A 24,191-nucleotide genomic window follows, 5' to 3' on the forward strand; every position below is an offset into this window, starting at 1 on the left:
AATACCTTTTAGATATTTTAGCTAGAGGTGCTTTAAGTGTCCAACTCAACTCAGATCATAATCTCAGGGTTCATGGGTTCAGGCCCCATATCAGGCTCTGTGTTGACAGCTCAGACTGAACCTGCTTCAGATTCTGTGTCTCCCTCTCTCTCTGCCCCTCCCCTGCTCGCACTCTGTCTCTGTCTCTCAAAAAAATAAATTAAAAAATGTTAAACAAAATTTGTTTTAATTTATATAAAAAAAATACCTCAAAGCTAAGTATGAGTAACCTTAGAATTCATGTGGTAAAAAACTCACATGGCCGTCTGAATTTAAACATAATTTTTAAAAAATCAACCTGTACATATTCTATACCCAATCATGGAATAAGTCACAGGGATGAAAGGTACAGCATAGGGAGTATAGTGAATGGTGTGGTAATAGCCTTGTACAGTGAGAGATGGCAGCTACACTTGGGATGAGCACAGCATTACGTATAGAGTTGTCAAATCACTATGTTGTACACCTGTAAAGTATACTTCAATAAAAAAATAAGTAAGTAAACATAAAGAAAAAAGAAAAAGAGGGTTAATATTATTCAAGTTCCTTGAGTACAAATAATGGTCAAAGAAGATGCACATGACGAAATTTAGAACAGAAGTAAAGAACTGCAGTGCTGAGGAGCACTAAAAGTAAGAGACAAGGCTGAAACTACCTTTATGCTCCCTGGAAAAAGCATAAATACAGACAGTTACCTTCAAAGTTAAAACCTGGACATAGCTCTCCTTTTATCTTTTCTTCTTTTTTCATCTCCAGACATAACTACCAATAGAAGGGTAAAGCTATTCTTAGCCTGAGTTTGTAACAAACAGCTCAGATATCCAAGAGTACTAAAGAGCCAATGGATTATTTCACATTACTTCTTTCCACTCTACCAGCCACAATAACTAAATACTCACTATTCTCCCTGGACACAAATTTCATGGACCCAGGCAGGGAAATGACTAACTCTGTAATTATTTCAGCTTCTAACCAATGAGGCAGAAAAACAAAAAGAAACTTACACATAAATGTCCAGGATTTGCTTATTTTGTTTAAAGTGAACGAGTGATACACACACACACCCCCCACGTAAACTACTAGTGGTATGCTGCATGCAGTTGGCTTGTACCAACTCACAAGAGCCTGCAATGTGTACCTCTTTCCAAATCAGGGACATCACCGCATTCAGTGATATCACATCCGTAGCCTGAAATAGGCCATCGTGGGAGCATATGCACCACAAAAAACTAGCAAATATTACAAATCACAGCTTTCTATTTGTTTGTTTTTGAAAGGAGTTGTTAAACATGTGGCAGCACACCAGTACCCAACAGTATCATGGATTTAGAACAGGTCACTACTCCAATAAAATCCTATTCTTATTGAATATTTTTATGCATTTCAATGCAAAGTTCTAACAATCAGTCCAAAAGAAGTTCTAACAATCAAGTCCAAGTCCAAAAGAAAAAAACACAAGTCCAACAAATTGTATGCAATAAGCACTATTAACTCCACCTTTTTCCTAACTTATGCCACCATATGAACACATTGGGCAGCCAGGCAATAGGGAAGATTAGAAAATTAATCAAAAGGAAAATAAAAACAAGATATCTTAGACCATTTTGCTTCTATTTATTCATCTATAACAGTAGTGTGAGAATGCTTAAACTATTGGGGCACCTGGGTGGGTCAGTCAGTTAAGTGTCTGACTCTGTTTCAGCTCAGGTCATGATCTCACGGTTCATAGGATTGAGCCCCACATGGAGTTCTGCACTGACAGTGCAGAGCCTGCTTGGGATTCTCTCTCTTCCTCGCTCTCTGCCCCTGCCCCGATCTCTCTCTCTCTCTCACACACACACACACTCTCACTCTCTCACTCAAAATAAACTAAAATCTTTAACAAAAAAAATTTTTAAAAAATTCTTATACTATTCACCTATAACAACAGTGTAAAGATACTATAATAATAGTATAATAATAACACATTAAAAGGTATAATAATAGTATCAACTCAAAACGTTGTTACAAGATTCAAAATGCTTTAGTATGTGTAAAGCCCAGAGAACAGTACATGGCATATCAGCAGTACTATATAAACATATGCCATCATGTTCTACTACTAAACTAAAATTCATGATATAATTCCCACAAAAAGGGGGGGAAAGCTTAATAACTTTCTTTAAACGTAATGAAAAAAGGGAGAAGACAAAGAGAACTTAGACAAAAGGATTAAGAAGCAACCCAAAATTACCAATCCACATTAAATATCTTCTTCACCACAAGAACCTAGCTATAACATAAATTCACACAAAAAAATTACTGAAGCATGGAATTATAAGTTACAGTCATTCGAACTATCTTGAAAAAACTCCAACATGAAAGAAAATGATTTCTGAAGAGAAATAAAGATATTTGTTGAGTAGGCCAAGGTGTTTTCTAGAATTAGATTCCATACCTGCTGACGACTACTAAGATCCAGCTGCTTCCAAAACTGGAAATCTAAACAAAGGTCACGCCAGTACTTGCAAACCAACGAGGCAGAAAGGCAACGCTCATCCAGGGATAAATTGGAAAATATCTGTAAATAAAAAAGGAACCATATAATATGTGCTAAATACTTCAAAAGCACAGGAACAGGTTTTTGTTAATTAGAAAAAATTAACTTTTAAAACAGAAAACCATCTTGAATACAAGTGGCCATTATTAGAAAAGTCATCATTAGGGACAGCCTAAGAGGGTATGAGAGTTAAGAATGTGTGTTAACATTACCTTCTATGTAAAAAGAGTGGGTGTGAGAGCAGGGGGATTTCTCTCTAGAGAGAGAAAATGTGTGTTTGGCCAGTATTAAAATTTTTACAATTAAGGTATGTATCTATAAATACAATGTGTGGACCATATTGGGATCCTGAACTGAACCAACTATAAGAAGGTTCTTCTGAGACAATCAGATAAAAACTGAACACAAGATATTAGAAATCAGAAAATTATTATTCACTTTTTAAGCTTTGATTATATTGTAGTTATATTCATACTGTGGTTACGTTTATAAAAGTATTATGCATTTAGATATATACTTCAGTGTTTATAAATAAAATGATATCTAGAATTTGCTTTCAGATACCTTATCAAAAACAAAAAAAGTTAGTGAAAAATAAAACAAGAAGGCAGAATACTGAAAACTAATAAACTGGTGACGATACACGGTGGAGGGCGGGTTCATTACAGTATTTTCTACTTTGGTTTTGTATATGGTAATTTCCATAACACTAAGTAAAAATTTTAACCAGAACATGTGCTCTAACACTAAATTGTCTTATGCTGGGTTTAAATCATGGCTCCACCATTTATTATCCATGCACCCTTGGACAAATTACTTACTCTCTCTGTACCTCAATTTATCTTTAAAATGGGGGATAATAGGGATTGCCTGGGTGGCTGACCTCATCTCAGGTCATGATCTCACCATTCATGATTCTGAGCCCCACATTGGGCTCTCTGCTGTCAGCATGGAGCCCCCTTCAGATCCTCTGTCCCCCTCTCTTCTGCCCCTCCCCTGCTCTCATTCTCTCTCAAAATAAACATTAAAAGTAATAACAATGAGTAAATAAAGGGGATAATATAGTATTGACCTGATAGAGTTATTGTGAGGACTAAAGGAGTTTAAAGTTTTGGAAACAGTATCTGGAACAGAGTAAATAGTATATAAATGATTCCTATCATTACTATGACCTAAAGTGGGTAAGCCTCTGGGCAGGCAAAAAGTTGTAGACATCTCAGCTAGAATCTCTACTATATTTAAATCTTAAGCCTGGGGAAAATAACTACCTTCTCTTCACAACTACCATTCTTTTTCCAAGGGTCTACTGAGAAATAAAAATGTGGTAAGAATCACCAGCAAAAGATGACGTTTAAGCCCACTACAGTCTCTCACTGCCCACTCATGACAACTAAAACCTATGGACAACATACTAAAAGCAATTACTCAGGACTCCAAAGGTTAGTAAATAGGGGCACCTGGCTGGCTCAGTCAGTAGAGCTCACAACTCTTGATCTTGGGGATGTGAGTTTGAACCCCACAGGAGGCATAGAGATAAAAATAAAATCTTTTTAAAAGTTTTTAAACATTAAAAATAAATAAAAGGTTGGGTGCCTGATGGCTCAGATGGTTAAGCATCTGACTTTTGATTTCAGCTGGGTCCATATATCACAGTTAGGAGAACTGGGCCCTGAATCCAACTCTGCACTGATATCACAGAGACTGCTTGGAATTCTCTCCCCCTCTCTCTGCCCCTCCCCCATGCTCTCTCAATAAACATTAGACTCAAACTCATGCTCTCAAAATAAACATCAAACAAATAAATAAATGTTAGTAACAGAGGATTGGGGAAGTGAGCCAAAACTTAAAGAATAGTCAGTAATAGGAATGAGTTTACTGAGTTTTTTGTTTTTCTCCCATCATGGAATAGGATGGCCCCTGTGCAGAATTGTACATAAGACACAACTAAACTACAGAGATAAAACCATCTTTCTGGACAGAATGTGAGACAGAAAATGTGAGAACCTTCATTTTGGGTTTCTTTCCTGTCCCTTTTCTTTTCTCTCTCTGTTGGCCATGTCCCAATACAGCCTAAGTCACAGAGCTGCAATGTGGCAGCTGTGTAGACACCTAAAACTCTGAAAGTAAAACCATTTTCTGGCCAGTAGAACCAGCAAAGAGAACTCTGTGGACCAAAGAGTGTGCAAGGAAATCCTCACTACCCTTTTTTTGCCACAATGCAAGGGGATGACATATTTAAAGTGCTGAAAGGAAAACTGTTAAGCAGAACTCTGTATATCTGGCAAAACTATTCTTCAAAACTAATGGAGAAATTAAAATATTCCCAGATGGGCACCTGGGTGACTCAGCAACTGACTTCGGCTCAGGTCATGATCTGATAGTTCATGGGTTCGAGCCCCGCATCAGGCTCTGTGCTGACAGCTCAGAGCCTGGAGCCTGCTTCAGGTTTGTGTCTCCCTCTGTCTGCTGCCCCTTCCCTGCTTCATTCTCTTGTCTCTCTCTGCCTCTCAAAAATAAATGTTTAAAAAAATATATTAAAAAAATATTTCCAGATAAATAAAAACTGAGGGAGTATGTCCTAGTAAACCTGAGTGTAAGAAATGCTAGAGGAGCTCTTCAGACTTAAATGAAAGAGCATAAGCCAGCAGCTTGAATCACATGCAGAAATAAAAAACAACAGTGGGGCGTCCTGGGTGGCTCAGTCAGTTGGGCGTCTGACTTCGGCTCAGGTCATGATCTCGCGGTCCGTGAATTCGAGCCCCCGCGTCGGGCTCTGTGCTGACTGCTCAGAGCCTGGAGCCTTTTCAGATTCTGTGTCTCCCTCTCTTCTCTGACCTTCCCCCATTCATGCTCTGTCTCTGTCTCAAAAATGAATAACGTTAAAAAAAAAAAAAACAGTAAAGATAGGTGTTTATGTAGGTAAATATAAAATTTATAACTAATGTATTTTGGACTTGTACCCCTTTTATTTTGTACATGATTGAGAAGAAAACTACAAGGGCGTCTGGGTGGCTCAGTCGGGTAAGCATTCCACTTTGGCTCAGGTCACGATCTCCTGGCTCATGAGCTCGAGCCTCACTTTGGGATTCTCTCTCTCTCTGCCCCTCATGGGTAGTGTCGCTCTCTCTCTCTCTCTCTCGCTCTCTCTCCTCTCTCTCTTCTTCTCTCTCTCTCTCCCCCTCTCTCTCTGCCCCTCACTCACTCATACTCTCTCTCTCTCTCTCTCTCTCTCACAAAAATAAAAAAATTAAAAAAATATATGTAAAATAATAATTATAAATCTATGTTGCTGGGCACAAAACACATAAAAATATATGACAGGAAGTACATAATATAGAAACAAGTTTTTATATATCATTGAAACCATGGTATTTATATTTGTAGGTTAAGTGTCTAACAATAAGGTTTTTTTCAAATTTGTAATTCTATTCAGTTAACATACAGTGTAATATGGTTTCAGAAAGAATTTAATGATTCATCACTTACATATAATACCCAGTGCTCAATACAAGAGCCCTCCTTAACGCCCATCACCCATTTAGTCCATCCCCCACCAAGTTCCATCAACCCTCAGTTTGTTCTCTATAGTTAACAGTCTTTTATCGTTTCTCTCTCTTCTCCCCCTTCTCATAAGTTCATGTTTTGTTTGTTAAATTCCACATGAGTGAAATCCTATGATATTTGTCTTCCTTTGACTTATTTCACTTAGCATAATATACTCCAGCTCCATACATTGTTGCAAATGCCAAGATTTCATTCTTTTGATGGCTCAGTAATAATCCATTGTGTATTATATACCACATCTTCTTTATCCATTCATCAGTGGACATTTGAGCTCTTTCCATAGTTTGGTGACAGTAAGATTTTTTATTGTAGTGGGTCTACATTAAGCTTTTGATCGCCATGATATCCATTTCAAAAACATTTATCTTGAATAACATATTGCCAGCTGTATGACACAGCTACTAGAAAAACCACCACATAAGCAATGAGGCTGCCCCATCTGTGAAGTTCTTGTCAGAAAACCCCAGGTAACCTAAATAACTGACTACATGAGTGACCCTATTTCTCCTTCCTCAGGCCCTAATTCCTGCCTTTCTGCTTTAAATTAGCCAATAGAGTGAATGAGCAAAACCCTAGACACTCCACAACTGTGACCCTAATAAAGGCTGAGCCCCAAGTCTGCTTTCTCTTTCTCTCTGCTCTCAACCTGGCTACATGGTCCTGGGCATGCTATATATCATAATAAGAACCAGCAGAGCTGGCCCAGCAATAAACGGGGGCCCTGGTTGGTGAAATGTCTGTGGAGTATGCCATGAGTAATGGTGCCTGAGTGAACACTGCAGACATTTCTGACATAATGTACTACCATAGACAGGCTCAAGACCAACCAAAACAGTATTAATTCAAAACTAGGTTGTTATAAATTATGAATGCTTATATCCACCAGAGCAAATATAAGGAACTAACTAAATATACAGTACATAGAAACAAAGAGAAGGGAATCAAAATAGTACACTTAAATATTTCATAAAAAGGACAATGGAGAAATTGATGAACAAAAAGTTATAAGACAGAAAACAAGAAAAATGCAGAAATCTTTCCTTATCAGTAATTACATCAAATATAAAAACAATTAAACTCTCCAATTCAGAAAACAGAGAATGAAAGAATGGAACATAAAGATGCTCAAGGGGTGCCCAGGTGGCTAAGTTGGTTGAACATCCAACTTCAACTCAGGTCATGATCTCACCATTCATGGGTTTGAGTCCCATTTTGTGCTCTGTGCTAACAGCTCAGAGCCTGGACCTGCTTCAGATTCTGTGTCTCATTCTCTCTGCCCCTCCCCTGTTTCCCTGTGTTTCTATCTCAAAAATAAACATTAAAATATTAAAGAATAATAATAACAATAAAGACGATAAAATACATACTGTCTATAAGAGACTGACTTTAGACCCCAGGACATAAATGGATTAAAAAGATGGAAAAACGTATTCTATTCAAATAGTAACCAAAAGAGAACTGCAGTGTCCCCATTAATGTCAGACAAAATAGACTTTAAGACAAAAATTGTTACGAGACCAAAAAAATTACAGAATGATAAAAGGTTAATCCACTAAAACGATATAACAATTAAATATGTACATGTAACAGAAGTCCAAAATAGATCAATCAAAAACTGATGAAGAGTTGAAGGGAAAAATAGTTCTACAAGAGAAACACCAAACCCCATTTTTTTTTTTTTAACATGTTTATTTATTTTGGGACAGAGAGAGACAGAGCATGAACGGGGGAGGGGCAGAGAGAGAGGGAGACACAGAATCGGAAACAGGCTCCAGGCTCTGAGCCATCAGCCCAGAGCCTGACGCGGGGCTCGAACTCATGGACCGCAAGATCGTGACCTGGCTGAAGTTGGACGCTTAACCGACTGCGCCACCCAGGCGCCCCAAACCCCCATTTTAATAACAGATAAAACAACCAGACACAAGATAAATGAGGAAACTGAAAATGTTAACGCTTAAACCAACTAGGCCTAACAGATATATTTATACAGCACTCCACCCAACAACAGCAGAATACACTTTCTTCTCAAGTGCACATAGATAAGCCATATGTTAGCCACAAATCAAATCTCAATAAATTTTAAAAGACTGAAATCACACAAAATATCTTTTCCGACCACACGAATGACATTAGAAATTAGTAACAAAAGGAAATATAGAAATATGTGGAAATTAAACAACACATTTGAAACAATTTAAAAATCACACGGAAAAGTAAAAAGTACTTAAGATCAATGAAACAAAAACACAATATCCCAAATTTATTTTTTCTTAGATTTTTTTTTAACGTTTACTTATTTTGAGAGAAACAGAGAGCATATAGGGGAAAGGAGAGAGAAAAGAAAGAGAGAGAATCCAAGCAGGCTCCACACACTCGACATGGGACTCAATCTCACAAACTACAAGATCACAACCTCAGCCGGAATCAAGGTTGGACACTCACCCTAATGAGCTACTCAGGCACCCCTAAAGATTTTACTTTTAAGTAATCTATCCCACCCAACATAGGACTGGAACTTACAACCCTGAGATGAAGAGGTTCATGCTCTACCGACTGAGCCAGCATGTGCTCCCAACATCCCACAATTTATGGAATATAACTGTAAATAACTGTATTAAAAAGAAATAAAGATCTCAAACCAATAACCTACCTAACCTTCCACCTTACAGAACTACAAAAGGAGAAGAAAACTAAATATAGGCCAAGGAGAAGGAAGAAAATAAAAATCAGAGCAAATGTAAATGAAATATAGACTAGAAAAATAGAAACAAAGAAAACATAAGTCCCTTTGGAAATATCAACAAAATTAACAAGCCTTCAGCAGATAAAAAGAGAGAACACTCAAATTACTAAAAATATGAATGAAAATAGAGATATCGGGGTACCTGGATGGCTCAGTCAGTTAGCATCTGGCTTGGGCTCAAGTCATGATCTCGAGATTCTTGAGTTCGAGCCCTGCATTAGGCTGTCTGATATCAGCATGGAACCCACTTCAGATTCTCTGTCCCTCTCTCTCTTTGCCCCTCCCCTACTAATGCATGCACACTCTCGTTCTCTCTCAAAATAACCATTAAAAAAAAATAGACATCATTGCCAACCTTGCAGAAACAGAATTATAGAATCCTATGGCAACTAAACAACCTAGATGAATGGACAAATTCCTAGAAGCATACAAACTCAAAAAAAAAAAATAATAATAAACTGACTCAAGAAAGAAAGAGGAAAATCTGAATACAAAGTAAAAATATTAAATCAGTAATCAAAAAACTTCCAACAAAGAAATGCCAAGGAACAGAGGGCATAATTAGTGATACATCTGAAGAAGAACTAATACTAATCCTTAAATTCTTCCCAAATTGGAGGATGAGGGAACATTTCCTAACTCATTCTATGGAGTCAGATACCAAAGCCAAACAAAGACATCACGAAAAAAACTACAGGACAATGTCTTCTATGAAAACAGATGCAAAAATCTTCAACAAAATATCAGCACACTTATACAGTACATATTAAAAGTATTATATACCATGGCCAAGTAGGATTTATCACAGAAAATGCAAAGTGATCCAAATTGTAAAAATAAATCCACTTAATGAACCATATTACTGAAATGAAGGGGGGTTTTCTGTATAAATTTTTATTTTTAATACCTATGAATTCTAACCTCCTCCCCTAGATCAAGAAGGCAGACACAATAGCATTTTTGAGGGTTTGCATTCCTTTTTGAATATACAAGTCTCCATTTGTTTCATTGCTTTTCAAACTAAATACATCTTTTAGAATTTCTTGCAGCTCAAATGAGTTGAATGAACATTTTCTCAGGTTTTATTCATGATATAATATCATTGTTTCTTTTTTCCTGAGACAATTGTTGATTGTATATAGAATTCTGGGTTGATAGTTTAGGGCTTTTGTGTTTTTTTTTTTTTTCCCACTCATCACTGTAAAGATGTGGTCCAATATCCTCTAAAATCCATTATTTTTGAAGCTATGGATCCTTTGAAAATATTGTTCCGTTTAGATACAGTGCAATTTTCCTCTCACCGTTTTAGATGTAATGAAGGGGGTTTTTTAATGACCATCTCAACAGACAACAGATACACAAAAGCACTGGACAAAATCCAATACCCCTCTTGATAAAAATACTCATAAAAACTATAATAAAAGGAATCTTCCTTAACTTGATAGATGGCACATCTATTAAAAACCTACAGCTAACATTATACTTAATGCTGAAAGATGAAAGGTTTTTTCCTGAGATAAAGAACAAGGACAAGGCTGTCTGCTGCTCCATTGTACCAGAGATTCTGGCCTGGGCAACTATGCACGAAAAAGAAATGAAAGGCATCCGGAAAGGAAGAACTAAGGTGTTCTCTAGTCACAGATATCATGATCTTATATATTTAAAAAATCCTAAAGAACACACAAATAATTTAGAGCTAATAAGCAAAGTATTTCCACATATTACCAATGAATAATTCAAAAATGAAAACATTTCCATTTATACTACTAAAAAAATAAAATACTTTTTATAGATCCATTTCCTTCTATTGAGAGTCACCATTTGTCGGGTCAGTATCCATATTCTGCTCTCATTTGAAATGTTTCCTTCTATTCTTTTAACATGTTTATAATAGCATTTTGAAGTTTTTATCTTTAAGTCTAATATTTGAGTCCACTCAGGTATTTCTATTAACTGCACTCTTTTTCTCTCAGTATAGGTCACGTTTTTCTGTCTCTTGACATGTCTCCTGGCTTTTTGTTAAAAACAAGACATTTTAGATAACTATTATCAAAAATATACCAACTCTGGAATTTTTCAGAATTTTTTGAAAGATTTTATGTTAAAGTAACCTCTACACCCAAAAAGGGACTTGAAATCACAACCCTGAAATCAAGTCATATGTTCTAATGACTGAGCCTGCCAGTCACCCCCAGAATTTTTTAATTTCCCTGGCCTTAAAGAGTGGGATCTATGTCTCCTGCAGTGTCAACGTCTCTGCTCAGGTTTTAATACTTATCTTTTTTTTTTTTTTTTTTTTTCACCTATGGCTTCCTAAGGAGGTTACCCTTATCTGCATAGCTTAGTTTTCAGCTAGTTATCTGGGCAAAGTATGCTCACACATTTCAAACCTGCTCTTCAATCTGTGTGTGGGATGGGACGAGCACATTCAAGCCTTGGCCAGTTCTCAAGTTTGCCTTGGCCCCTGCTTTCTGCTAGACACTTTTCAGGTGTCCCCAGCACATGTGATAGTTTCACCAGGGATACATGGAGAACTTATCCCTTTATGGTATCTCAACTCCAGGTCTGCCTGTTAAAAACCTGGCTGGTCCCCCACGCATCCCAATTAGCACCACAATCTCACCACTTGCAACTAATGTGAGTTTTCCCTGTTTCCCTCAAGTTCATGACTTTAAGTTGACCAACTACATGTTTTCACTTGCTGCCACAAACAGCAGGGGCGCTGGTTTCCCAAACTTTCATTCTTGCCACAGAAACTGGGGAGAGGTGGGGCACACAGTAGGGGTCTTCATGCAAGAATGCTGTAGATATCAAACCGTTCTTAAAAGCTCAGCTGTTTTTCCTAAAAATAAGTGCTTCTGATTTTTGCCTGCCAAATTTCCATAGCCCAAATAGTTTCAGACAATTTTACCTAGTTTTACTTTATTTTTGTGGAGAGCAGTCACCAAACTCTTCATGCAGCCATAGCTGGAAGTCCCTCTCTTGTGGATGTTTTTTATGCTCACCTTCCCCATTTTATAAAATGAGAAATAAAGATTCTGGGAAAGTAGATCATTTGTTTAAGGTTAAAGGACTTATGTGGTTTTAAAGGGCTAATTTGTCCCTTAACAAGTAGAAGATATGTGGAACATGGTCAGTGGAACCAAAAAGCACCTTGTTTAAATTACATCTGACTTTGGGGGTGCCTGGGTGTTTCAGTCTGTTAAGTATCTGATTCTTGATTTCAGTTCAGGTCATGATCTCACAGTTCCAGTTTGTGAGTTCAAGCCCCGTATCAGGCTCTGTGCTGACCAGTGCAGAGCCTGCCTGGGATCCTCTCTCACTTCCCTTCTCTTTCTTCCTCTCTCTCTCTCTCTCTCTCTCACTCACTCACTCATTCAACGCTCCCCTGCCCCGCATCGGCCTGCCCACACCCCCACTCCCTGCATGCTCTCTCTCAAAATAAAGTTTACAAAATAAATATGTCTGAATTTGGTTTGTACCTTCCTTGAACATTAGTTTTCTCTTTTGTAAAAGTGAGATGATTGTTCTAATCCACAGATAATTGACTAAATCTAGGTGGAGCTACATGAGTCTTAGTTATCCAGCTGAAAGGAAATTTAATAAGCAGGTGAAGTGTAGATAAAACCAGTACTAGGAAAGATGGGTATGAGTAAAAAAGTAAAAACACTAAGCTGATATGCCAACGCATACTTAATAGATCTTTGCATATTGTTTGTGGTAGGCAACCTGCACAATGGTCCCCAATGAGCTCACCTCCTGATATTTACACTTGTGTAATCCTCTCCTTGAGTGTGAGCTGGATTTAATGACTCACTTATAACGAACAGAGTATGGCAGAAGTGACAGGATGTTACTTCCAAGATGAAGTTAAAAAAATGCTTCCATTTTTGGGTGTTCTAGGATCTGTTGCTCTGGAAGAAGTGGGCTGCCATGTTGCTATTATCTCTATGGAGAAGCCATAGGGCATGGCAAGGAACTTAAGCATCTAGCCAACAGCCAATGCGGACCTGAGGCCTGCCAAGAATTTCACAAATAAGCTTGGACAGGAATTCTGGAGCCGCAGTTGAGCAGATCCAGCCAACACCTTGATTACAGCCTCATAAGAGACCCTTGACCAAAGGGACCCATCTCAATCTCACAGGGATTATTATCCCACAGAAAATATGAAATAATAAATGTTTGTGGTTTTAAACTGCTAAGCAGTGGGATAATCTGTTACATAAAAATAGGTAATTAAAATAAAAATTTTCCTGTTCTTGTCATTAAAATGCTCTCTCTCCCATATCTTAACTCCTGAAAAAGTAACTACCTCTCTCCCAAATTATCTTAACTCATTTAACCAACATTTGTGTGTATGTACCCAGGTTTCTGCTGGAGACATTAAGACATGAGATGCATTCATTGGCTTTAAGATTATATAGTCAAAGGCATTTCCAAATTATCTTTGGATAATTTAAGACTTAAAAGAAAGAGTATTTCGAAGGTTGTTTTTAAAAAATTTTTTTAATGTTTATTTATTTTTGACACAGAGAGAGAGAGAGAGAGAGAGAGAGAGACAGCATGAGTGGGGGGAGGGGCAGAGAGATAGACCCAGAATCTGAAGCAGGCTCCAGGCTCTCAGCACAGAGCCCAACGCGGGGCCCGAACTCACAGAGTGAGAGATCATGACCTGAGCCGAAGTCGGACACTCAACCGACTGAGCCACCCAGGTGCCCCCAAAGGTTGCTTTGAATAAAGAGACCACAGGTCAGTAAAGGACTGACCAGAAACATTTTTGTTGAATAAAGGAAACTACAAAGGGAAAAAATAACATTGGAAAAAAAACTTGGATGTTACTTGCCACAAGCCAGGAAATTGCTTACTTTACCACAGGCCTGTTAGCAATAGCTTGAACATAACAGAAATCCAAACTAAGGAGGTGTAGGTATTCTAAGGATGTAGAAGATCCAGGGATCCATCATCTTGTACCTTGTTGCTCTTCCCTCACTGCCCTCATCTACAGAGTGGAAAATGGCTTACTCTTATAATCCAGGTGGTCTAGCCCTGAAAAACGGAAGAAGCAAAAGACAAACAGCTACTTTTATGGTATGACTAAGAATACCATAAAAGTGAACAATACTTCCATTTACATCTTATCACCTAACATTTAATCACATAGCTACACCTATGTAGAAGAAAGGCTGAGAAACAGTTTCTAATTAGGTGATTATGTGCCACTAGAACATGGTAGATTCCGTTACTAAAAAGAATACGAGGGGAATGGCTACTAGAAAATAGCAGTGACTTCTAAACAGGACCTGGATTGAAAACAATATTCTTGATCTTTAGTGGTGAATCTGGAAAACACAACTAAAATATGAATTACCAGGGGCGCCTGGGTGGCTCAGTCGGTTGAGCGTCCGACTTCGGCTCAGGTCATGATCTCGCGGTCCGTGAGTTGGAGCCCCGCATCGGGCTCTGTGCTGACAGCTCGGAGCCTGGAGCCTGTTTCACATTCTGTGTCTCCTTCTCTCTCTGACCCTCCCCCATTCATGCTCTGTCTCTCTCTGTCCCAAAAATAAACAAACTTTAAAAAAAAATTTTTTTTAAATATGAATTACCAGAAAAGGTACAAGTCATATTACAGATATAATCTGAACTAATCACCACAAGGTGATAGCCAAATATTTCTAATCTTTAAAAGATTCTATTTTTAGGGGCACCTGTGTGGCTTAGTTGGTTAAGCATCTGACTTCAGCTCAGGTCATGATCTCCCAGTTGGTGAGTTTGAGCCCTGGGTGAGGCTCTGTGCTGACAGCTCAGAGCCTGGAGCCAGCTTCAGATTTTGTGTCTCCCTCTCTTTTTCTGCCCCTCCTTCTCCCCCTCCCCCCCTAAAATAAATAAACATTAAAATTTTAAAAAAAGAAAAAAGATTCTGTTTTTAAGCAGGGCATCAGTATAAGATTTCAAAGACTTCACACTGAAGAAACTTCAAGAGAATGCACTGTTGCTTAGCACTTGGTCATACCTACCCCACAGAACCTTAGAGTACTTGAAAATCAACCAAGCCAACACTTACACTTGGCCATTTTATTTCTTGATAAAGAGGTCTTATCTGCTATCAAATATTACTGCAAAAGTTTATGACTAGGCAGGTAGCATGCAAGTTATAGAAATACTTGAAAAGACTGGGGCGCCTGGGTAGCTCAGTCAATTAAGCATCCGACTTCGGCTTAGGTCATGATCTTGTGGTTTGTGAGTTCAAGGCCTGTATCAGGCTCTGTGCTGACAGCTCAGAGTCTGGACCCTGCTTCAGAATCTGTGTCTCCCTCTCTCTCTGCCTTTGTCCCCCACTCATGCTCTGTCTCCCTCTCTCCCTCTCAAAAATAAACATTAAAAATTTTTTTTTTTAAATACCTGAAAAGAAGTAAATCTGTGCAGCTATTTTATATGGGGTCCTTTTGTGGCAGGGACTACGCTAGGTGTCATGAGAGAGACAGCGATATTAAAGATACAAGACAATATTCTTGACTACATAGTGTATGATGCTATTTACATGAAATTTCTAGAAAAGGGAAACTATATAGGCAGAAAGCAGATCAGTGGTTGCCTGAGCTCCCTAGTTGCTCATACCCCTTATGAGCAAAAATTGACCGCAAAGCAGCAAGGGAACTATTTGAGGTGTTATAAAACTCAATTATAATGATGGTTGTACAACTCTACATACTTCCTAAACTCAAAGTGTATATACTTAAATTGGGTAAATTAAATATCATATAGCTGTGTTTTTTTTTTAACAGTCCATGAGCTCTGTATTTCTATCATTCCATCATTTTTCTTCCCAGAACCTTTGATTCCTATTGAGAAAACATACACACATACACACAACAATCACATGTTATAGTCAGAAACAAAGCAGGTAATATTCTAAAGATTCAGATAGATTCCCTCGTTGTAATCTTCTCAACATGAACCATTTCAACCATATTCAACTTTTCTGGTCTTTTCCTTTTTTTTTTGCCATGTGTATCGTACCTTGCCTCTTACATGTTCTACTTGCATTACCTGCCAAAAGCTTGAAAGCAACATTTATTAAGCAGTCTCTTGAATAAAGCACCATTTGGAAACACAGAGGCACAAAACATTTCTGGTACTTTTCTAACTACATAGCCACACAGAAGTCACAGACTCGAAAACTATTTTCTAATCTATAATTTAAAATAATTTCTCACAATTTAGTGATTAAAATTTAAGGCACAGCAAACTTACAAAATCCCAACTATTACTACAGAGTGCTACTCTATAGCAAAGTATTACGAAATTTACACAAGAATGAGTTCTAAAGTCAGTCACAGAATTCAATAAAATACAAAACTTTTCTTTTTAAGTATTTTGGAAGGAAATACTATGAAACGATGTGTCCTTCTGACACATATCTATTATCCTTTGAGCTCTTCATTGTGTTCTGGCACAAAATGTTCTAGGCTCATCTTGTACTTTCTTCGTATCAGCTCTGTAATCAGCCATTTCTCCAAGAGCACAGATTCCTTTTAGTAGAGAATGTTTTTTAGAAGCTAAGATATGGATGCTAAGTGCATACATTGTTACTGGGTATTGCTGCTCTAAGGCCCTCTCATATGAACAGAACTAGAGAATTTACATATAAATGTATGCATGTAACCATCACTCAACACTATTCTAGCTTCTTTCTCCACGTAGATGCACTTAGCACACCACTTGACTCCAAACTGGCCAAGACTTGGGCAAGACTCCGGACAAGCATAAAATAAGATATTTAGCCAAAATTAAACAATTTTTAGGAAATTATTATGCTAAATTAAATACTTCCAAATATGCCTTCACTTACCTTCTCATATTCCCTATCATTTATAGGACTTGGTATTCCAGGGTTAGCAGAAAAATTTGGCTCAGGGTTATCATCTTAACAGCTACTCATCACAAGGCACCAAAATTTATAGACTTCTCAAGATAAGAAGAAAACAAATCTCACCTTTTATGCCTGATTAAGTTAATCAAGATTATCTGGCATTCTTCAGCAAAGAAAAATCTTGAACCTGACTTCCTCACAACATTCCATTTCAGAGCTGACTAAAATCATCCATAGAACTGCAGAGACATACCTTCTAGAGGTAATCTGGTACTGAAGGCTTAAGTCAAGCATTCATGAAATGTTACATATTAATTTAGTTTCTCTTACTCACTAGTAATCTACATTCAAAGCTTTGAAAAGTGATATTACTTCTTTTGTTTGACTCCCATTTCCATTGTTTTCATCCTTATTTTCATATCTGGAAAAAAATAGCAAGTACATAAGCCTTCCCCCAAAACACATTTCTCTTATAAAATTCTTCCTCGATCACTAAAGCAACCTGTTGGTAATAAAGCTGTAAAAGCAAAGATTTAATACCTAATGACACATTATCAGGGGTGCGTACATGGTGAGGCAGTTTTCTAATGGTGGTAATAGACTTTGGATCTCTCACCTCATTTCCTTTGTAAAGAAACAGGTCTGCTGACAGAGAGCAAAATATCTAAATATAAGCACACAAAGTCTCTAAGCCTTAAATATAGATCTCAAAATACGCAGTCCCTCAAATAGTAACTACTTGAAGAAAAGTATTTCACAGCTATCATTTGGTAAAACTGTTGCATAGTGGTTCCACAATATAAAAATCTAATTGTTGGGGGTGCCTAGCTGACTCAGTCCATCTGACTCTTGATCTCCAAGCATCTGACTCTTGATCTCAAAGTCCTCAGTTCAAGCCCCACATTGGGTGTGGAGCCTATTTGAAAAACAAACAAATAAACAAACAAAAAAACATAACTGTGATATCAGAAGGCAGAATTGCTTTAAGTTCTGAAGGCAACAGGTACCAGAGACTGAAGCTACCTTATTTGATTCAAAGCAATCCATCAACCAAATATCAACTATAACAGGCATAAGTACTAACAAAAAGCTATTCCCACAGTTGACCTTTCAAGAGTCATTCCCTACTTCTCAAATTGCTTATATTTACAGGCCACAATTCAACCCTACAGACCCAATTATAAAATTAGCCTCTGACTCATAAGAGCTTACAGTCTTCTGGTGTAAGCTCCTCCGTGCCATCCCCAATTCAGGAATCTCTTTCATAAAAATCTCTGAAAGAAGATTACTCAGACCCTCTTTCACAATACTGAAAATTCTCTAGACCTGGACACAGTGAGAGGGGTTTCAGCCCAGTGTCTGCCTTTCATTATCTAAAATGTCTTGGGGAAGCCATTTCACTTCTCCATGCCTGTTTTTTCATGCAGAAGTGGGGAGTAACCAGATGATCTCAAAGACCCCTTTCTGTTCTGAAATTACGTAATTATGATTTTCGGTGAGGCTCACTATTTCAGGACATTTTCACACAGTTCTTATTGTTAGAAAGGACTTTTTAATTCCAAATATATACATTCTTCAATCCTAAAATTTCACTTCTTGAAAGCTACCTTAAAAAAAAAAAAAGGACTCTATGTGCACAGAAAACATGTATTAACATTGTTTGCAGGGGCAATAAGTTGGAAACATTCAATAGTAGAGAAATACAGTATAACAGTATGGAATACTATGCAGCAGTTAAAAATAATGAAAGGGTACCTGGCTGGCTCAGTCAATGGAGTATATGGCTGTTGATCTCAGGGTTTTGAATCTGAGCCTCAGGCTGGGTGTAGAGATTACTTAAACTTTAGGGGCACCTGAGTGGCTCAGTCAGATAAGCATCCGACTCTTGGTTTCCACTCAGGTCAAAATCTCACAGTTTCTAAGTTTGAGCCCAGCATCGGGCTCTGTGCCAATAGCTTAAACACTGCTTGAGATGGCCTCTCCCTCCCCTGCTCATACTCTTTCTCAAAATAAATAAATCTTAAAAAATAAGTAAGTAAAATAAACTTAAAAAAAAAAAAGAAAACAATAAAAGAAATCATATACACTGCTCACTAGGAAAGAAAGACTTCCAAACCATACTGTTAACAAAAAGAAAAAGAGCAGAGCATGCACAATTTGGTGCCATTTATCAACAACAAAACAAACAAAACACCTATGAAGGCTTACACAGGTCTTTCTTCAATGATGAAATGTTCTGATCTGTATAGTCCAGTATGGCAATTGTGACTGAGAAACTAAATTTTAAATCTGATTTCATGTTAAGTACTTTAAGCTACTGTTCTAGAAGCAGTTCCAGAAGTACAATCTAAACTGGTAAGAGTGGTCAGTTACCTCTGGATAGGAAACTAGATGGGAGGGTAGGGGTGCACCTAAGCAAACTTTTGCCTTACCTGTGTTACTATTTTAAGGCAAGTTACATAAAAATAAAATTTAAAAAGAAAATCTTGTTGATATTGAGCCAAAAATCTGCCCTATGAAGCACCATAAAAAAAATTGAGTGTTTCTCCTTTTCTGTTTGTCTGGAGAAACTTTTACCTGGAAACAATCCCTTAAAAGCAACCTTTAAATCACATTTCCTTACATTTCTCTCCCAAACTCTCCCTCCTCCACCTCCCCTTTACAACTACAGTAACTTCTGGTACAAAGATACAGCAACACAATCATAAAGGCTACTGACCCACTATTAGGGAAGAAGGGCATGCTTTCTAAGAATGTTTCCAATAGTGGTGATGGATTTGTACTTCTCTACCCAACAATTCTTCTTGTACTATAAAACATTGTAATAGCTCCCAAAGTCTTCTTTTCTCCAGGCCAAACACCTCCAGTTCTTACCAGAAACAGAGCCAAAACCTTTTCACCATCACATGGCTTTTATTGAGACTCAAAACAACTCAAGTCAGGACATAAACATTTCTTAGAGACTGCTTAGTGGCATGGCACAGTCACCCACAGTATCAGCCTAGACATCCTGAACACCTGTCCATTCATTTGTGGATAAATATTTACTAAGAGCTACTTCACACCAGCCACTGCACTTAGGGAAGGAGATAGAGCAAGAAACAAAATATATGTTGACAGAGCCTCTGCTCCCAAAAGCCTTATCCCTAAAAGTTGGAATGGATTAGTAAACACTGAAAAACCTCTATTTCCAATACTCCAACAGTCCCAACTTCCTTTGTGCCGAATACCACTAAGACCATGAGATCCACACGAAGAATCTTTATTCACGTTTCTATTAACAAGGAAATCTACCCAACATGTCTAAGGCAAATCCAGTAGGTAAAATTCTCAAATATCCCTTACACCAAGTTCTCAACAGTCCACACAAAAATATGAAAAAAATGTTTTTTGTAGATATTCTATTCTAGCAAAATTTATTCTATACAAATTTTCTTTATTATAAGACCATGTACTTTTTTTTTAATTAAAATGTTCTCTACCTCCTGAAATTATGATTTGGGTAGAAAGTACCTGGGTTTTGTTTTGGTTTGCTTTTAAACAGTCTTACTGACCAAGTAACAAGAGTAATCAAACTTCTATACCAAGTATTTGTTGATATTTTGTCATTACTGATTTAAAAGGACTCAAGAAAGTTCGCTCTGCCCTAAAATGCCCACCCTCAACACAGAGGAGGCAATTACTCCTCCAACAAGTACAACTCCTTAAGAGTTAAATCATTACATTTTGACTCAAGAACAGGTTATGCTTTCCCATTCTTTTGCTGTATCAGTTACAAGAACATTACAGTAAAACAAATCTTAACACACAGGATTATAAATGTTCAAAAGGTCTAATCAGAAAAGTATATTGGTGGCAGTAACACTGTAACTGAAGACAGTTACTTCAGTAACAATAAAAGTCGCCAAATTCTTATCTAGGTTATTTTTGACTAAGTATCTTAAATATCTTAGTCTTAAATATCACCCACAGTGAAAAAGGTTTATATTTATTAAGTTCTAGGAAGGGGCTGAGAAATGAGGAAAAAACTTGCTAGCAGTAACTTAAAACTAACTTTGTCACTTAAATTTCTCAACTAGCATTAACAAAAGTGCAAATTTAACTTAGTAGTTGAAAGTGTCCTGTAGTCTCCCAGAGGACACCCACCTCTTCTCCACTCACCCATTCCCCCATGAAAAATACATTTGTCTCTACTTTCTGGCAAACTGTATGCTTCTATATAAGGGTTAAAATGTAGGAATGCAACAAAACATAGAATAAATCACAGGGTTTTCAAGTCCAAAAGGCCTAAATTCCCCCAGATGTGCCCTTACTTTGTGTGTGTGACCTTGGACAAGTCAAGCTCTTCAAGCCTCGCTAGACTCTAAGCTCCACAAAGCAAAGACCACCTCTGCCTGAGTTACTATTTTGCAGTATCAGTGTCTTCGTGTATAAAGTGCGGTTAATATTTCATAGCGTTAATTGGAGGATTAAATGAGGTATGTATATAAAGCTCTGGCATACTGCCTGACCATAGTAAATGTTCAATTAAAGGTCATCGTAACTGACCTCAACTAGTTAGCTACCGAGTCGGAAAGTACGGTTTGAATACTGTCAAAAACTAATAGACGAAATCTTTACCAGTAAATGTAAATTGCTTCAAGTGATAAATATTTCGCAGAACGTCTACGAATAATTTCTAAACCACTGGGAATAACAGACGAATCCTGAATTGTTGTAACAAACCCAAACTATTAAAAACCACTGACGAGACTCCAAGTTTTTCTACTTCAAAAGAGCAGGCCATAAGCATCTTCCCCATTGGCTTTCCAATCTCCCCTTCGGACTTCTCTGGCTATCAGGGAACCCCCTCCTCCACGCTCAGGGGAGGAGAGAGAAAACCTCCGAGGCGGGGGCCGGGGTTGGGGGAAAGCACGCATCCCTGCGCCACTCGCCCAGACCCACCTTGAGCAGGATGGATGGCGGCAGCTGGTTGATGTCTGGGGTTTCGGGGGGTGGATCCCTGTGACAGTCGCAGGGGTTTTCGGGGGGCTCCTGACAGTCCGCGTCGCCGCATTCACGCTGCTGCTGGGCGGGCGAGGGGGCGGTGCCCCCCGCTCGGACGGCGTCCCCGCCGGCCTCTGTGGGGGTACCTTCGGAAGTGGGAGAGGAGGACGGGGGCAGAGAGGCTGCGGTGGCTGCTCGGGGCCCTGGCAGCAGCCGGCGTCGGGGGGCCGCGGCGGCGAGGCGCCTCCCCCGGCAGGCCCGCCACCGCCGCCGCCGCCGCCGCCGCAGCCCCCACCGCCGCAGCGGGGCTGCTTACACGGGGTACAGGCGGGGACCCCGGCCCCCTTCCGCTTACACACCATCTCTGGGGGCGTAGGGGGCTCGGCCGGCGGCGGCGGCCCCCGGAAGAGTTGCACGGCAGCGGGCGGCCCCAGGAAGCGCACGGGCCCCACGCTGGCCAGAAGAGGCTCCGGCCCTGCTGCTCCCAGCGGCGGCCGCGGCCAGCCCCAGCTCTTTGCAGCAGGAGGCGGGCGACGAGGCCGAGGCGGCGGCGGCGGCGGCGGCGGCGGCAGAGGATAGCAGGAAGCGGCGGGCGGCGGCAGCGCAGTCCTCGGCCCAGGGCCGCGTAGCGCCGCGCCAGGTGCTGCGAGGAGGCGGCCGCGGCGTAGGCCCCGTCCCGCGGCGGCGGCGAGAGCGGCGGCTCCTCCTCTGGGCCGGCGGGGGCGGGCGCGCCGGGGCTGTGCACGATGAAGCAGAGCATGCAGGGCCCGCGGAAGACAGTCCCGGCTCCGGGCGCCGCCGGCTGGGGGGCGCCTTGGCCGGGGTCCGGCGGGGCAGCCTGAGGAGAGGGCGGCGGCGGCACCAGCTGCAACAGCGAGGCCTCTTCTGGTTCGGGCGGTTACGCGGCTCCTTCGAGAGAAGGTGGCCCATATAGAAGGCCCCGAGGAGGGGGACCGGGACAGGGAAGTAAGGAGGCCCCGAAAGGCGAGCTCCGGCAGCGGGGCAGGCCGCTCTCTGGCTCGGCCTCAGGCCCGCTGCGGGGTCGCCCGCCCTGCGCACACACACGCACACACGGGCACACACGCGACGGTGGGGGTGGGCGTCAGCTGCGGGCCGCCCGGGCGCCCGACGGGGGCTACATGCTTTGCCCCGGGAAGCCGGGAGAACGATGGGCGCGAGCTTTGGGGACGCGACGGAGGGAGCGAGCCTGCCGGCTGGGCGACCAGTCCAAGCCTGGTTCGCCGGCTCAGTCAGTCAGTGCGGCGGCGGGGGGAACGCGAGGTCCCGCTCGGACCATTTTAACTGCGGCTCCGCCGGCGGCGCGCGCGCCCGCGACACTGCTCGGAGCCGCAGGAGCGCGCGGCCCGCTCGAGGAGGGGGCGGAGCTGGCGGCGGCGGCGGCGCGCTCGGGGCGGGCGCGCGGGCGCCCGGCTGCTCACCGGGACGGCCGCTAGGCAGGGACTGCTGGGAAGAAGCGGACCGGCTGGCGCGCGGGGTTCTCGGGAGCGGCGCGCGCCCCTCCCTGCCTCGCCCAAGGTTTCGCGGAGCCGCTGGGCCCACGCCTCTTTTCTGAGGCGGGAGGACGCTTCCGAGCCAGCTGTGTGACATCCGTTTGCTGACGTCTGTAGGTGTAAGTTCAAGAACTGCCATTGGCCGGGAGCCGCTGCGCTCTTCCCCTCACCCCCTCCCCCAGACTCGGATACCGAGACCACGAAGGAGCTGTAAACAGGGTTCCGCCGGAAGCCCACTTGGCTCCCTGGTAGCCTCTCCGGTGCAGTACTAGATGCGTGGCCCTTGGGTGGTGTGCCCCTGTGTTCTCACGTGAGTGGCTAATTAGTGGTGCCGCAACCGCTGTGTATTTCTCTTGTGTTTATACTTGTTGCTTGTGGCCAACTGCAGAGTTCATAACTTTATTTCAAAGTGAAAGCGTTCATCACGTTACTTTTGCACGCCAAAAAGATACAAAGTTTCCCAACCGAGTGAGTCATCCGGCATTCCAGACTACAAGCTACAGAGGACTATGGTCTGCACTCCTGGAGTCCCATCGACCATCCATCGTATACCTTGAAAATGTGCAGTGCCTACTATAGGATAAAGCGTTCTGAACGGACCCTGATGATCCCCAAGAGAAAGAGGGAATAGGCTTTGCAGACAGCCATTTACAAGGTTTGAGTGTAATGGGATCCAAGAAGTAGGACAATGATCAGAGCAGTACCTAGTATTGAGAGAAGGTTAGGTTTCACGAGGGACAAATTCGAAGAGGCTTAAATGATGGGAATGCGTCAGTATAAGGAGGAGATAAGCCAGCAAGGCCCCTGAGATGGTGGAATGGCAGAGTATCTTAGGAGGAGTATCATCTTCACTGATTGGGAGGAATAGGGAAAGATACATAAAAAATGGCCTACAGATAGGGAGATATGAAAGTGAGAAAGTTCCTGTCACATAGTCTC

The 24,191-nt window shown here is 40.7% G+C and overlaps 1 protein-coding gene across 1 annotated transcript in view; it reads right to left on the reverse strand.

Annotated features, from left to right (window-relative positions):
- Nucleotides 1–23,112, reverse strand: part of FBXL17 (F-box and leucine rich repeat protein 17) — a 500,142-nt gene extending 477,030 nt beyond the window's left edge. Inside the window, 7 exon segments of the mRNA XM_030326099.1 lie at nt 2,477–2,599; nt 21,700–21,905; nt 21,908–22,201; nt 22,204–22,230; nt 22,233–22,357; nt 22,359–22,545; nt 22,548–23,112. Coding sequence (XP_030181959.1) covers nt 2,477–2,599; nt 21,700–21,905; nt 21,908–22,201; nt 22,204–22,230; nt 22,233–22,357; nt 22,359–22,545; nt 22,548–22,671 — 1,086 coding nt within the window. The 5' untranslated portion in view covers nt 22,672–23,112.
- Between the last annotated feature and the right edge of the window lie 1,079 nt (nt 23,113–24,191).

The sequence above is a fragment of the Lynx canadensis genome, chromosome A1 (assembly GCF_007474595.2).
Source record: "Lynx canadensis isolate LIC74 chromosome A1, mLynCan4.pri.v2, whole genome shotgun sequence".
Lineage (NCBI taxonomy): Eukaryota > Metazoa > Chordata > Mammalia > Carnivora > Felidae > Lynx > Lynx canadensis.